The sequence below is a fragment of the Mirounga angustirostris genome, unplaced genomic scaffold (genome assembly GCF_029215605.1).
Source record: "Mirounga angustirostris isolate CCGP_5_RB_7025 unplaced genomic scaffold, mMirAng1.0.hap1 SCAF_17, whole genome shotgun sequence".
In the NCBI taxonomy this organism is placed as follows: domain Eukaryota; kingdom Metazoa; phylum Chordata; class Mammalia; order Carnivora; family Phocidae; genus Mirounga; species Mirounga angustirostris.
This window is the reverse complement of record NW_026991725.1, coordinates 16,818,229-16,833,485: the sequence shown is the minus strand read 5'-3', so window position 1 is coordinate 16,833,485 and position 15,257 is coordinate 16,818,229. Positions and strand designations below refer to the sequence as shown.

The 15,257-nt window shown below is 42.7% G+C and overlaps 1 protein-coding gene and 1 pseudogene across 5 annotated transcripts in view; one reads left to right on the top strand and one right to left on the bottom strand.

Moving 5' to 3' along the window:
• Window positions 1-15,257, top strand: part of PCTP (phosphatidylcholine transfer protein) — a 254,907-nt gene that overhangs the window by 228,212 nt on the left and 11,438 nt on the right. The window contains exon 1 of one of the 5 annotated variants that reach the window (XM_045889197.3): window positions 3,501-3,739. The exons of 3 other annotated variants lie outside the window; for them this stretch is intronic. In XM_045889197.3, coding sequence (XP_045745153.1) covers window positions 3,599-3,739 — 141 coding nt within the window. In that variant the 5' untranslated portion in view covers window positions 3,501-3,598. Of the gene's footprint in view, window positions 1-3,500; window positions 3,740-15,257 lie in introns of those variants that run through there. One more of the 5 variants, XM_045889196.3, reaches the window with a different exon arrangement.
• Window positions 12,493-12,964, bottom strand: LOC123854155 (large ribosomal subunit protein uL23-like; annotated as a pseudogene).

Here is a 15,257-nt window from a genome sequence, read left to right as displayed (position 1 = left end):
AGATGCTTAACTGACTGAGCCACACAGGCACCCTGTAACTTTTAAAGAAACTGTCAATTTTCCAAAGTGCTTTTATCATTTGCATTCCGCCAGCAGTGTATGAGAGTTCTATTTCTTCCATGTTCTTGCCAATATTTGCTTGGATCAATCTTGTTAGTTTTAGCCATTCCAGTAGGTGCATAGTGGTATCTCATTGTGATTTTATTTTATTTATTTAAAGTTTTTATTTAAGTAATCTCTATACCCAATGTGGGGGTAGAACTCACAACCTGGAGATCAAGAATCGCATGCACCTCTGACTGAGCCAGCCAGGTGCCTCCATGTTTTCATTTCTTTCTATCTCCCTGTTGCTTTCTAGAGAATTGCCTCATAGCCACCTTCTTATCCCTTTATTTGTCTGGAACAATTTTACCTCTCTTTTAAAGTTCTGATTTTAGTGACTATTGTATTTTCATTTGCAGAAGGTTCTTTTTCCAATTCATTTCTTTTTCTTAGTGTCCCATTTCTAGACCTTCTTCGCTTTAGTTGTCAGAAATGCATATTGAAAATTACTCATATTGGCCTGTTGTTATCTGTAGTTCTTTGGTTCTGATAGTCCTGTTTGCACATCTGCTAACTCTCTCACATGGAGAGTTGTTTCCTCAGATCTTCATAACTCACTCAGTGTATATGCATCTTCTGTGGGTGTTGTTTTCTCCTGGATAATTCCATGTGTCTCAGTTGTGAAAGTGTCCCTGGCTCTGATTCCCATAGGATCCATTTCAATGGTCCTGAATCAGATTTGGTGTTAATTTATCTCTTTGTGGCTCCCATACAGTACAGGTAACATGAATTTAGGTCCCATCTCTGGCATACACTTGGGGTTCAGTTTCTCCCACTTGTCTTTTTATTTCTTTCTGCTTAAGGCTTCAGGAAAAGCATGAGCTTCCTTGAGGGCTCCATGGTGTATAGGCTGGGGCTTTCTGGTTTCCTGGAAATGCAAGGGGCAGATCTTGAGGATCTGAGGGATCCAAGCTTTATTTTTTATTTTCTTTAGAGGGAGTAAGGGAGGAGAGGAGAGGCAGAAGGAGAGAGAAAATCTCAAGCAGACTCCACACCCGGAGCATGTGGAGCCCAACTCAGGGCCTGATCTCAGGACCCTGAGATCATGAACTGAGCAGAAACCAGGAGCCGGATGCTTAACCTACGGAGCCACCCAGGTGCCCCAAGGGATCCAGGCTTCATGAAGGAGTCCCCCATCCAACCTCCCACCACCTACCGCCCACTAGCATGTCTTCAGTCCCTATGTGAGTATTAGGACCCCAGCCCCAGCCCCTAGAGCTTCTGTCTGTTTGGAACTTAGGAAACTCCAAATTCCTCTCTTCCCCACCTGTGTTCTGAATCCATTTAGATAGATGGGGAAGTCTGACAATGGAAATGAGCATCTCACCTTCACTACAATGAAGCAGTTTACAGAATAGAGGCAACAAAAGAATTACAACACTGCCTATAACCAAACTTGGCCTCCAGGCACAGACACCATGGGAAAGTCTCAATTCTATAGTATAGCCTACGCTCTTGAGTTTACTGTATAACCTAGGGCAGATGAGAATGCACATTTTCTATAAGTGGAGAGGTACCAGAAAGGAGCAGCCAGAAGGGCTTGATCCAGACATGCCTAGCAGTTCCTTTTTTTAAACTCATAAATCACCCCTCTTCTCATGAGAAGGAAGGAGTCAACGAGTGAGGCCAAGAGTATTACTCTAAAGGAAGGAAGTTCCTCCACTGAGAAACAAGGTGGGGGGGTGTGGGGTGTGGGGGGTAGTCAATGCCTTCTAAAGATATCCAATGTGCATGTGTCCCTGGCTTTCATTCTCTCTTTCCTTTCTGAAATCTGGTGTATACTCTTTATTTTCAGCTAAACTGAATATTTAAGACTATTTTTGGTATATTTTGCCCAGAATTTCCATGTTTGGGGCCAGGAGCTTTAGCTGTCATGTTGTTGGAAGTTCCTCTAGAGAGTGTTTTCACAAAGGAAACAGGATGGCCTATTAAAATAGGCAAGTGCTAAAGGAGAACAGGCTGATCTAGACCTCTCTCCAAGTGTTTTCTGGACCTTGGAGGTTGCACCAAATAAAAGCTATTTGCTAATATGATTCTTTCCTTTATTAACTATAATAAAGCAAACATGGGTATGGTTCTCAACATACCCAAATATATGTGTATTGCCTTGCTGAGTCTAGTAGGTAAGCACACTTTTAAACATGTATAATGCATGCAATTTGAATTTCTGCCTTATATGTCATATCTTGCACAGTGTCACTTACACTCTCATGTTGTTTTCATTAATCTATTGTTATACAGTGATAAGGGTGCAGCTTCATCAAAGCATATCTTTATAATGGGATTCCTTGAAGATATTTGAAAATAGTTCATAGCCCATGGGTTTTGATGAAATTGCCTTATTCAAGCAATTGCATTTTAGTTTTACTACAGTTTGTATAAAGAAGAGAGAACTTAAAAGGCATTATAAAAACAGTAGGAAAGTATGTCTCTAATCTCTTGTGCATTTAGTCTAGGAAAATACCACATCCCTCCTCTCATCCTCATAAAACAAGACAGAACCAGCACTGAATTGAATAAAAGAGTAACTTATCTATGCTGCCACATCTGATCTTATTTCTCTTCTTGGAAATTGGCATGAACATAGTTTGTCTTCAGGTTCAAGTCTTTAAGTTTAGAAGGAGAAACATTTCAATACAGTAATGTAAAATAAGTGGAAATTTTTATTGAACATTTAGTTACTTTGATAGGCATTGCCCAAACATGTGCAAACATGTTCTGTGTTTATTTTATGTAGTCACTTCCTCAATTCTCACTGGTTGCACAGTTCTTACCCCATTTTACAGATTAGAAAACATGAGTTTTCAGAATTTATTGGCGCCCACGTTATATTGTTTAAACTACCTCCTTTATCCAAAGCCAAATACAGTGTGCTGGTAGGACATATAGTAATACCCAAAGGACCTGAGGGAACAAAAAGATCTTTGAGCATTCAGTTTTAGCATCTGACCCTTGAATAGCATTCATGCTAGCATCTAGCATGCTTGAGATTTTCAAGCATATCTGCTCTGTCCATCTCACCTCCAGAGTTCACCCATCGCCTCAGGGACTTTCTTTCCCTGCCTTCTTCAGAGAAGGTAAAGGAGGGACAGACACCCAAGCAGGTTTGGAGGGTATGCAGGTGGGGAGGAGTATGAGATGGGCCCTGGAGAGGTTTCTGAGGTGACATTAGTTTCTTCCATTTCCCTTCCGTCTAGAAGCCTCTTCACTTAAAGACTAGCCCCTCCATCTTCCCCCAGATCAAGTCCAATTTTTTCTGATTCTACTTCCGTTCCCAACCTGGCTGCTCTTGATCAGCCCCGCCCACCTCTCTGCGCCCGCCCCTCCGTGACCACGCCTCCCTCTAGGCTCCTTCTTCGCCGTAAGTCCCACAGCTTCCCGTCACGCCTCTGTTCCCTGCCAATCACGCTGGACCACCCTCTCGGCCCGCCCCCGAACACATAGCCCGCAGGTCTGAGGCCTCCCCTGCAGGCGGAGGAGCCCGGGCTGTGGAAAGATGGAGCATACGTCTGGCGGCTTCTCCGGGGAGGAGTTCCAGAAGGCCTGTGAGGAGCTCCAGCAGTTCGGGCGGGTCGGGAACGACTGGCAACTGCTGATGGAGCACGAAGGCTTCAAAATTTACAGGCGGCTGGACGAGGTAGCTTCCGGCCCTCTGGAGGACGCTGGGCTGTCACTCGCCAGGGCCAAGCCTCCCGCGGGGAGTGCGGGGCTGTAGCCCTGGAAGTCAGGGCCTGAGCTGCTGGTCACGCAGAGCTGGGAGGAGCGAGCACGGGGCAGTGCCTGCAGCTGACTTTGCTCCCTGGTTGGGAGGTCATCCAGTTCAGCCTCAGTTCTGAGGGCCAAGGTGGGAGTGGACTGTTGGAAGTTAAGGATAGAGTTAAAATGTGGTCGGCTGAGTCTTGGCCCCCTGTACTTGCGTGCAAGGGACGTGGATCTCCCGGGTGGGTGCCGCTGGTGTGTGTGTGTGTTGGTGGGTAGGGCGAACCTTAGGGTTTGCATACAGGTGGAGAGGAGACTGGGCTTTTCGGAGACTAGGTTGGTGTGCAGGGTGACAGTGTGAGTGCGGAGCAGCGTGCCTGAGAAGGGAGCTACCATCATCTCATTTTAGTGGCTTCTTTTCGCAGCTGCCCCTTCTTTGCAAGGTGCACTTTATAATTTAGTCTGAAGCTTTAGGGAGAAAGATTAACTTAAAGGGTAGAAGGAATGGAGTTGGTTATTAAGCAAGTCTCCAGGCGCTCCCGGAGGCCTTTGAACCCAGGTAGCTAGCTATGCAGGTGGAAAGATTGCATTGCGCCTGAGATCTGTCAGTTACACCGTGTGGTGGCAACTGCATGGCACGCGGGTTAAAAAGTCACCTTTAGGCAGGGTAAGTGAAATCAAGGTTTCCTGGCAGAGGAGTAGGGAGGCATTCTGAACGTGTGTGCAGCAGAGCCGCCAGGTGTGACAAGATGACAAGAAGCTCACAGCCCAGAGCAGGCAGAATTAATTTCTGAGTGTAATTTCAGTTGTTGCCTTGGTGCAGAAGTGGACTTCTTTTCAGACAAAATCCTTTATTCTTCTGACTATTCCATTTTCCTTACCAGCCACATCCAGGCATTTGCCAGGTTTTGTCAATGCGACTGCTCAGACATGGCTGATGTCTGGCCCCCTTCCCTTCCCTTTTCTTTCCTTTGTGGCTGCCACTTTGGATGGTACCTCTCACCTAGAATTGCAGTGACCTCTTTAACTAGTTTCCTGGCCTTCCACCTCTGATCCCTTCCCTCCTACACGTTACAGTCTGCTCAAGCCCCTGAAGGAGAGGCTGTGGTCTTACCACTCCCCTTTCAGTGGCACTGTTGGTTGCAGAATTAATGCTAAGAATAACCAGTGTCATAGCTCACGCGTGGCCTGCTTTCTTATGTTCCAGGCACTGCTTAAGTGCTTTACAGGTATTGACTTACTCAATCGTCACGCCAGTCTTTTTATTTTTAATTTTTATTTTATTTAAAGTGAAAGTAGTTAACGTACGGTGTATTATTGGTTTCATGAGTGGAATTTAGGGATTCATCACTCACATTCAACACGCAGTGCTCATCCCAACAAGTGCCCTCCTTAATACCATCACCCATGTAGCCCATCCCCCTACCCACCTCTCCTCCAGCAACCCTCAGTTTGTTCTCTTAACTACAGACTTTCTTATGGTTTGCCACCCTCTCTGTTTTTATCTTATTTTTCCTTGCCTTTCCCTTTGTTCATCTGTTTCGTTTCTTAAATTCTCATGAGTGAAATCATGATATTTGTCTTTCTCTAACTTATTTTGCTTAGCATAATACACTCTGGTTCAATCCATGTTGTTGCAAATGGCAAGATTTCATTCTTTTTGATGGCTGAGTAATAATAGTCCATTGTGTATATTTACCACATCTTTATCCATTCATCAGTCGATGGACATTTGGGCTCTTTCCGTATTTTGGCTCTGTGGATAATGCTGCCATAAACATTGGGGTGCATGTGCCCCTTCCCATCAGCACTTTGTATCCTCTGGGTAAATACCTAGTAGCCTCACGTCAGTCTTTTTTTTTTTAAAGATTTTATTTATTTGACAGAGAGAGACACAGCGAGAGAGGGAACACAAGCAGGGGGAGCGGGAGAGGGAGAGGCAGGCTTCCTGCCGAGCAGGGAGCCCGACACGGGGCTCGATCCCAGGACTCCGGGACCATGACCTGAGCCGAAGGCAGACACCCAACGACTGAGCCACCCAGGTGCCCCTCACGTCAGTCTTAATGTAAGATACTGTAATGATCACTTTTTTACCTCTACGAAAGTGAGTATGTGGAGAGGTTAAGTTGATTGCTGAGGGTTTGAATTAGGATCAGAGCTCAGCTGTCCACTTCCAGACCTGTGCCATAAATAGGCTCCTTCCTGTGTTCCCTCTCTGAGAGAAGGCAAATGCTTCCAGGTAGGCTATACAGATCTTTCTCACCTTATGATGGGTTTACATCCCGATAAACCCATCATAAGTTGAAAATGTCATAGGTCAAAAATGCATTTAATACACCTCACCTACTGAACATCATAGCTTAGCCTAGCTGATCTTCACTGTGCTCAGAATGCTTTCATTAGCCTACAGTTGGGCAAAATCATCTAACACAAAGCCTGTTTCATACTAAAGTGTTGAATATCATGTAGTTTATTGAATAGTGTACTGAAAGTGAGAAACAGAATGATCATATGGGTGCAGAGCAGTTGTATCAGTTGTTGACCCTGTGGCTCACTGTCCCTGCCCAGCAATAGGAGAAGGTACCGTACCACACTTCACTAGCCCTGGGAAAGATTGAGATTCCAAATTCAAAGTACAGTTTCTACTGAATGCATATGGCTTTTGTGCTTTTGTAAAGTGGAAAAATTATAAGTTGTACTGTCAGAAATGGTTGACTTTCTGTACTGAACTAGTTTGGTCCCAACTTAACATTTCCAGCTTTATGTCCCTGACTGATCTGCATGCCCCCTGTCCTCTAGCCAACCCAGACTCCTTTACCCCTCCAATGGACCTGTGCTCTTTTGCTTTTGTGCCTGTGAGCTGAGACAGTGACTGGCTTTGTACTGTGTATTGTTTTCATTGTGTATTTTTATGTAGCAGGCCCACTTCTCTCTGGTGGGGAGGACATGAGTGGTCTTCAGAATAGTTCCCACCCCTATTAACCATACTGTATGTCTTATTTCAACTGTTCTAGGGATGAAGGCAGTCATGGTACACTGATGTAAATTACAGGTACTCCCAGATAACTTCTCTAAGTTTAAAGGGCCATGGGATTCCAGTAGGTGTGCCCTTGAGCCTCAGCAGCTAGGATGAAGGGCCATCCAGGGCCACTTTGATTTCCATCTGTATTAAAATGTCAAGAGGCCCTGTTGGGTCAGGGTATGAGCCCTTTCCTAGAATCCATACTGGGTTCTAGCTTTTTCCAGCATTATTTGCTGCCTGGCCCACTTTGCTAAAGCCTCATTTTATTTCCAGGTTGACTCGAGTCCCATGTTTTACCTTCCTCCCGGAAGGGAATTCCCTCTAATTTCTAGTTAGGAAATCTTTTCATCTGAATACCACACCTTATCAAATGTGAAATCAACTTGTCCCACACTCTGTATAGACCTGCACCTATCTGACGCAAAGCCCTTTATCTGTCTTATGGTCCAGTGGTGTTTAATCCACCCTGCATGTTACCATTATATGTCTTTTCTTCCACCCACCCAAACCATTTTACCCACATGAGTGCATATGGCCTTGGGTCCTCAGGTCCCCAACTGGAGGTCACACCAGAAGACTGGGGCCCCTCTGTCGTCAATCTTCATCTTGATTAATCTACCTGACCATTTGTGCAGGTGATTCCAGGTGAGGTTTCTTACTGACGTCTTTGCTTTCTGGCTTTTTAAATTCCAACAACTGGGGTAAACAGAGTGGACTTATCTGGGACCCTTTAATGTTGAAGGGCCACCAGGGGGTTCCTAATTTTTGAAGGTGCTGCATTAAGGCTTTAGCCTCACCCCCATCAATATCTTTCTGCTTCATTCATCCTATTTCTTAATAGCCATCTAAAGATTTCAACTCGGGGCGCCTGGGTGGCTCAGACGTTAAGCGTCTGCCTTCGGCTCAGGTCATGATCCCAGGGTCCTGAGATCGAGCCCCACATCGGGCTCCCTGCTCGGTGGGAAGCCTGCTTCTCCCTCTCCCACTCCCCCTGCTTGTGTTCCCTCTCCCCCTGCTTGTGTTCCCTATCTCGCTGTGTCTCTCTCTGTCAAATAAATAAATAAAATCTTTAAAAAAATAAAAAATAAAAAATAAAATAAATAAAGATTTCAACTCTATTGAGATGAGTGCCTTGATCCCCCCCCTCTGTCTTTCCCCATTTTCTTGTTAATTACTCTAATTTTTCTTGGCATCTCTAAGACCCATAAAGGGAAAATGAGACTGGTAATCTGGTAAATCTTCTTGGATTACTTGAGTTTTGCAGCAGTAAGTTTACATGTAGTGCCCATGTGAAAGGGACCCTCTTTATAAAAGTATTTACCATGACTTGTGGAAGGAGCATATTCTTTTTTTTTTTTTTTTTTAAGATTTTTATTTATTTATTTGACAGAGAGCACAACCAGGGGGGAGCAGCAGAGGGAGAGGGAGAAGCAGGCTCCCCGCTGAGTAGTCAGATGTAGGGCTCGATCTCAGGATCCTGGGATCATGATCTGAGCCGAAGGCAGACATTTAATGGACTGAGACACCCAGGTGCCCTGAGGACCATATTCTGTAGATGAATATCCCCATCGTAATAAAGCCAGTCCTACATCTGGATCACGTATAGCCATTTATGTTGGTCCTTGGTGAGCTCTGATGATCATCTATTATTACATGTTTTGAAAAGATTGAAATAAGTATAGAGGCATTTGAGTTTTCCACTGTAACAAATAAATTATATTTTAAAATTTAAAAAGGTTGTAGCTTTTTTTTTTTTTTAGTAGATAATTCTGAATCATGTTCTTGGACAGATGGCTACTTTTGATATATAGTATTTTGATACTTTTTCATTTTCTCCTTTCCTATTTAAATCACAGAATTTTTGGACTTTGAAAGTTTCTTTGAAACCATTCTGTCCAACACCCTCATCTTTTCCGTTCATTTCTTTGCTCTGCTCTGTTTGCCTGCTGTTTCCATCTTCTCTTTTTTCCTCCTCATGTTGTAATGTTAATAACTTACCTTTACATGGTGATTTAATTTACAAAATGCTGTCACATATAAGTTTCCTTTATCCCTATAAACCAATATGGAAGATAGGGACAGGCTTATTTTCCTATTTTACAGTGGAAATAAGACCACGAGTTGTGAAGTAAGCCACACAAGACCTCAGGACTAGTAAAAAGTATTGAACCAGCCTGCTTTGATAAGCTCAGCACCAAATTTACAGCTTGCTTCAAGGCAAGAACTACTCTCTCTTTCTGGAGACTAAGGAAAACTAGCCCAGAGCTGCCACGTGGTATTATGGGAAGAACATGGGTTTTGGAAGCAGATCGTCCTGGGTTAAAATCTCCACTATTTCCACTATCATTCATTTTTTTCATTCAGAGAATATTCATCTAATGCCTCCCATGTGTTGTTGCCCTCACAACACTGGGGATAAGCAGTGAACAGGAAGATGCACCTACTGTTTCAATGAATGAGTTCTTAAACAATGAATGACATTCACTGATGAGAATAAACCCATAGTATATAATGAGATGTTGGGTGAAAAATGCTATGAAGAAAGTAAAGTGGGATGAAGGGATAGAGAGATGGTATGGCAGTGGTGGCCAGGGGTGATGTGTTGTGTTTTAGATTAAGGGAATCTGGAGAGCCCCCCTGCAGAGGTAACATTTGAGTGGAGATAGAAATGAAGTGGGAGATGGCATCATGCAAATATGGAGGAGAAATGTCCAGAGAGTGTTTCTCAAAGCTCAAGCAATTAGAATCACCTGAGGAGCTATAAAGACATGACCAAGCCCTATCCTAGAATCCCAGGTTTAATTGATCTGGGTTGGGGCTTGGGTAGTCCTTTTGAAAAACTCCCCTTTCATTATAGGGGTTGATCTACTTCTGTTTTCCCTACTTTTGTGTGTGTTTGAAATGTTTCATAATAAAATGATTTGTTGTTGTTTTTAATGAGATTCAAATGGACATGCTGGGTTTTAAAAAACTGTAGTAGAGGGAACGCTGAGTGGGAGTCCCTGAGCCAGGCTGAGCTTGCCTTGTTTTCCAGGAAGAGCCAGAAGGGTACAGGACTGGGGTAAAGCTAGGGTTGGAGAGTAGCCAGGAGCCAGTCCCCACTTATTAGCAGGGTGATAAAGTTACTTTTTCTTGATGAAATCTCAGCTTCCTCATTTTCAAAACAAGGACAATAGTTACCTTTCAGGATGATATTGACCTCTCAACAATCGTGAAATGAAATGATATATGGCAGTGTGGTACTCAGACTTCAGCATGAAGCAGAATCACCCACAGGGCCTGTTAAAATTCAGAATCAAGACCCCACTCCCAGTTTCTGGTTCAGTGGATCGGTGTGGGGCATGAAATTTTGCATTACATTTCTTTTTTTCTTCTTTTGTTTGCGTTTTATTTCTAATCAGTTACCAAGTGATGCTGAAGCTACCAGTCCAGGGACTATACTTTGAGTATCACCGATGTATGGGAAGCATCCAGCATGGTGCTGGGAGATGGAGGGCGGGGGTTCTGATGTCGAGAGGAGGGGAGTGCCCTAGAGAAGCTGTAGAAACAGAAAGGTAAGAGTGGAAAAAAGGAATATTGTAAGACAAAAGCAATGTCCATTTGAAGGCTCACTCTTCTTGATTTTTAAGTTAGGGCCACTTGGGAGTGAATGTTGACCTCTGAGTTGTGCTGAGAAGTCCCCCTGGTAAAGAAGGGCCACAGGTCACTTACAGAAGCATTCCCAGTGATCTACAGTCAGATCTTGTTGGAGCTTTGTGCTGTGTTACCATCCCAAAAGACCCTGTGACATGCCAACAGTCTGAAACCAGCCTGCCGAGCTTCACATCCTCAATTTAGACCAAGTAAATAGTGGTCTGAGCTGATCTGGTTAATGGCTTAACTTAATATTTTTAAATCTGAATGTCTGGCACTGTGAGAAGGGATTGCCTTGCATTGTGCTTTTGTCCTTAATAGGGTCTTCTAATCAAAGAGTGTGGTGAGGAGCAGACAGTTCTTTTCCAGGGACTGTTCTTTTCAATACTGTCCACTTACTGAAATACAAAACCCTGGCACTCTTGGGAAAATTGTGCTTAGCCAGGCTGGGTAACAGAAAGTTAGGCCTTTAGGAGGGAAACACAGATTTAACTCCCATGAGAACAGATTTACCTCAATGAATGAAAAGTTTCCAGTACCACCCCCACAGGTGAGATAAACGGATTTGCGTCATGAGTGTCTTCTTTCCCAGATTATAGGACAATTCTGCCCCCTTCTTTCACCCTTCTGCCTCTCTGCTAAGAGGAGTTACCAACATGAGTGATAGAACGGTTATTGAACCTGAGACACTTATCAAGCCATATTTTACTAGTGGGCAGGGCTGCCATGTTGAATGCCAAGCACCCATGTGTGGCACTCTTCTACCTGCTACAGATGGAGACTAGCTCTTCGGCTCTCTTGCTCATATTGTCTCTCTCTCCCTCTCCTTTTCCATCTTCCTGAGCACACAATGGGATGGATATTTCAGAGCCTCAGGTCTTCCCCTCCTCACTTCTCTCTCAGGAAGAGTATGTGGTATGAGGCTGTATGAGAATGTTGGTCCCAAGATTTAAATTGGGGGACTGAGGGGAGAGGGGTGAGTAGGACCCCCCCACTCTGTCTCTGGCTATAAGCCAAGCTTCATGCCTCATCTTGTCTTTCACCAAGTTCCTACATGGGGTTCACAGGAGGTGACTATTAATAAAACAAAACTCTGATTGTCATTGGGCCTTGCGGACACTTTGAGAGGGGAAGTGACTTGTCAGTAAGGATTTGGACATTCTGGATCCTTGGACATGATACCATACCAATATCAGGGTGAACCAGGGGCAGATCTGGAGCAATGTGGAGTGGAATATTGTTCTTGCTTGGTCTTCCGACCTGCTGTTGACATTAGAGTCACTATGTATGGGTGGAAGGAGAATTCTAGTGGGCCTCCGGTAGGAATAGTTTGTTACTTCACAAGCTCACTGTCCCTTGACATTATTTTGTGAGGCTAGTTTATCCTTCAGGGAAATTATGCAAATGAATATATTTTTATAAGAAAGGGAGCATCTGTGCAAATACAAACCTTTGAATTTTAGCCTGGGACTTTTACTGTGTTTTTAAGACCCAGAAAAGCTTAGAGATAGACCTAACAACCTTATCTTGCCATTTAGTTTAGGATAGACATGTTTCCATAGCTACCTTTGGGTTAATGAAAATTCCAAATTATTTGTTCGTGTACTCATTCAAGTGGTCTTTAGGACCTATTGTGTGCCTGGCATTATGCTAAGCCCTGGTGATACCTGATGGGTAAGACAAAGTTCATACCTTCAAGAAGCTTGAAGACAATAAAACAGGTACTTTCTATGTTATGTAGATCTGAGTTCCTGACCTATATAATTTTTTCCCTCCCTTTGAACATCTTTTAACATTTCTTCCATAATAGGTCTGCTGCTGATGAATTCCCTCAGTTTTTATTTGTCTGAAAAACTTTTATTTCTCCTTCACTTTTGAAAGACAGTTTCATTGGATATAGAATTCCAGGTTGGTGGCTTTTTTTTCTTTCGGTATAGTATATATTTTACTCCACTCTCTTTTTACATGGCTGGTTTCTTTCTTTTTTTTTTTTGGTGAAAAAATTTATATTTAGATTTAGCCAGCTGGACTCAGTTTTAGATGATTCCAATTTTGTTGGCAACATCAAAAACATCATAGTCAGGAGCCAGTTGAACATATGCCTTCTTCTCTCCATCAGGCCTGATCAAGGTGTTGACCTTGGCCACGTCAATGTCATAGAGCTTCTTCACAGCCTGTTTGATCTGGTGCTTATTGGCCTTGACATCCACAATGAACACAAGTGTGTTGTTGTCTTCTATTTTCTTCATGGCTGACTGAGTAGTCAGGGGGAACTTGATGATGGCATAGTGATCAAGCTTGTTTCTCCTGGGGACGCTCTTTCGAGGATATTTGGGCTGTCTCCGCAGACGCAGTGTCTTGGGTCGTTGGAATGTAGGTGACGTGCAGATCTTCTTTATTTTTGTGACTGTGGACGCCTTACAGCACCGCTTTCTTGGCCTTCAAAGCCTTTGCTTTGGCTTCAGCTTTGGGAGGGGCAGGGGCTTCCTTCTTAGCCTTCGGCGCCATCTTCGTAAAAGCTACACGGCTGGTTTCTGACGAGATGCCTGGTGTAATCCACATCTATGTTACTCTACAGGTCAATTTTCTCTTTCTTTTCTGAGTTTGAATAGGATATCTTTAATAATTTTTGGTATTTATCTGGTATGGTGTGCTCTAGATTGACAGATTTACTCTGAAGGGTGGGTAAACACCCACGTGATGCACAATATAAATATGAATCTTATGACACAAAGCTTCCTCTCTTATATGTGTCATTGCAATACCACAGGAAACTGTACTAACAGTGACTTAAAGGGGTTTATTTTTCTCACTTAACAAGTTGGGCAGAGATCAGTAGTTGCTGGCACTGGTGTAGCTGATCAGTGATGCCAGTAATACGCTTGAGTCTTTTTACGTTTCCTCCTCCTTTTTGTTACCTCTTCATTACAAAATAGCTGCTACAGCTCTAAACATCCATATTCAGTCCTGCAAAGTTAGCTGTGTACATTGCCATAGAGCTTCTCTTAGCAAGAAAGAAGGTACTGTATGCTATGCCACATCTTCTGTTTCTTCTGGTCATTGTATTCTACACAAGATATTTACTGATTCTCTACCACTGAATAATTTTTATTTCATTTATAAATGGAGCATTAGAAAAGTATGCACCGTGTTTTACAACATGATAAAGAAATGGAGACATTCTTAGAAATGGTTTTCTGGAGGAGCTTCAGGAAAGCCAGTAACCTCTTGAGTAAACTTATTTGGAATCATTTACTGAAGTACTAGTAATTTTAGAGACATATATGCAGAACATTTATATTTTTAATTTTAAGGAGATCTTACAGATCAGTAATAAAAACTTTGCCCAAATCAAGCTGAGTTTCATGCTTTTTCCTATCAAATTGTTTGTATGAACATGGTACCCAGTCCTTTTGAGATGCTCCTGTGCGACTGGCAAGAGTATAAATTGGTACAAATGTCTTAAAGGCTTTTAAAAAGCATAAAGAACCTTAAAATGGTAATACCTTCTACTCCAAAATTTATCTCTAAGGAAACTTTCCTAATGAAAAAATTAGAATTGTGGACCAACTTGGTCCGTATGAAATGATAGAGTGTTCCAGCAGTATTTATATTTTTAAAATATTGGAAATGTTGACTTATGAGAAGAATTAAATTAGGTGTGATCTCTCTATAGCTTGTTAAACATCATTCCCATTTTGTAACATATAGAAGTATTTATGTGCTTAAATATGTCAAATATTAAACTAGGTGTTTGTGGATGATGGAGTCACAAGCCATTTTTTTTCTCCTTACTCTTTTTTTGGCATTTTCCAATTCTCCTATAATGAATATTATTTCTACAATTATAAAAAATTAATTTTTTTAAAAAGACAAAATAAATATGTATGTTTGCTGAGTTCCTTTTTAGAAAGAAAGAATGGGTGAAAAAGTGCCTTGATCCAAGAATTTGGGCGGGCTGTACATTACTTGAAAAGAACATTTTACTGATAGTGAAGTGGTACCGAGCATTCTGTTCCTCTGGAGCCCTGGCATTTCTCAGTTCTCCACGAAGGGAGTGTATAAGGAAGTTGTAACAATAGTTCATTCTTCTGTATTCATGTAAATCACATCATTTTATTTTTCTCTTCCTAAGAGGGCTTTCTGTTTTTCTTTTCTGTGATGTGTATAGGACTGAGGTCACTTAGGGCAGTAACTAAATTCAGAAGGGGAAGGGAACCACTTTAAGGAAACAGTTTGTCTTAATTTATCCAGATAACCAAAGTTAACTCATGTAAACTGAGATCATTATCTCAACAATTACCCCTTCTGCTCAGTCAGTGTGTACAGAAAATGGGGCCCCCGTATGTTTGAACAGGGAACTAATGGTCTCTCTTCCAAAGTTGATTAGTAAACCGGTGGATATGTATAAACCCTCACTACCTTCCCCTATGTGTGAGGGGAGGGGAGAAGAGGGAGAAGGAGCTGTTTCTCCTGCTGTCTGCCCTTCCTTTGGGGTATCCATGGCACAGCCTGTGAGGGGTTCAGATCTACTAGTTTGTCATTTGCTGGTTGGAAACCCTTGGAATAAAGTCATATACTTTTAGGCCTGGAAGAGTTTTATGAATTCAGTTTCAATGTCATCTTCCATTTCTTACCAGGTACTTTAACATACTTACGAAGATTCCTAAACTAGGATGTGTTTTTCCCTGGGTTATGCTTCCTGAGCCAGGAAACCCTTGCTGCCTCAAGATCTCTGGAAAGCTTCACCATGTTTACCTCTCGACCTAACGTAACTCCTTGGCATTGGTTTTAAGAGTAT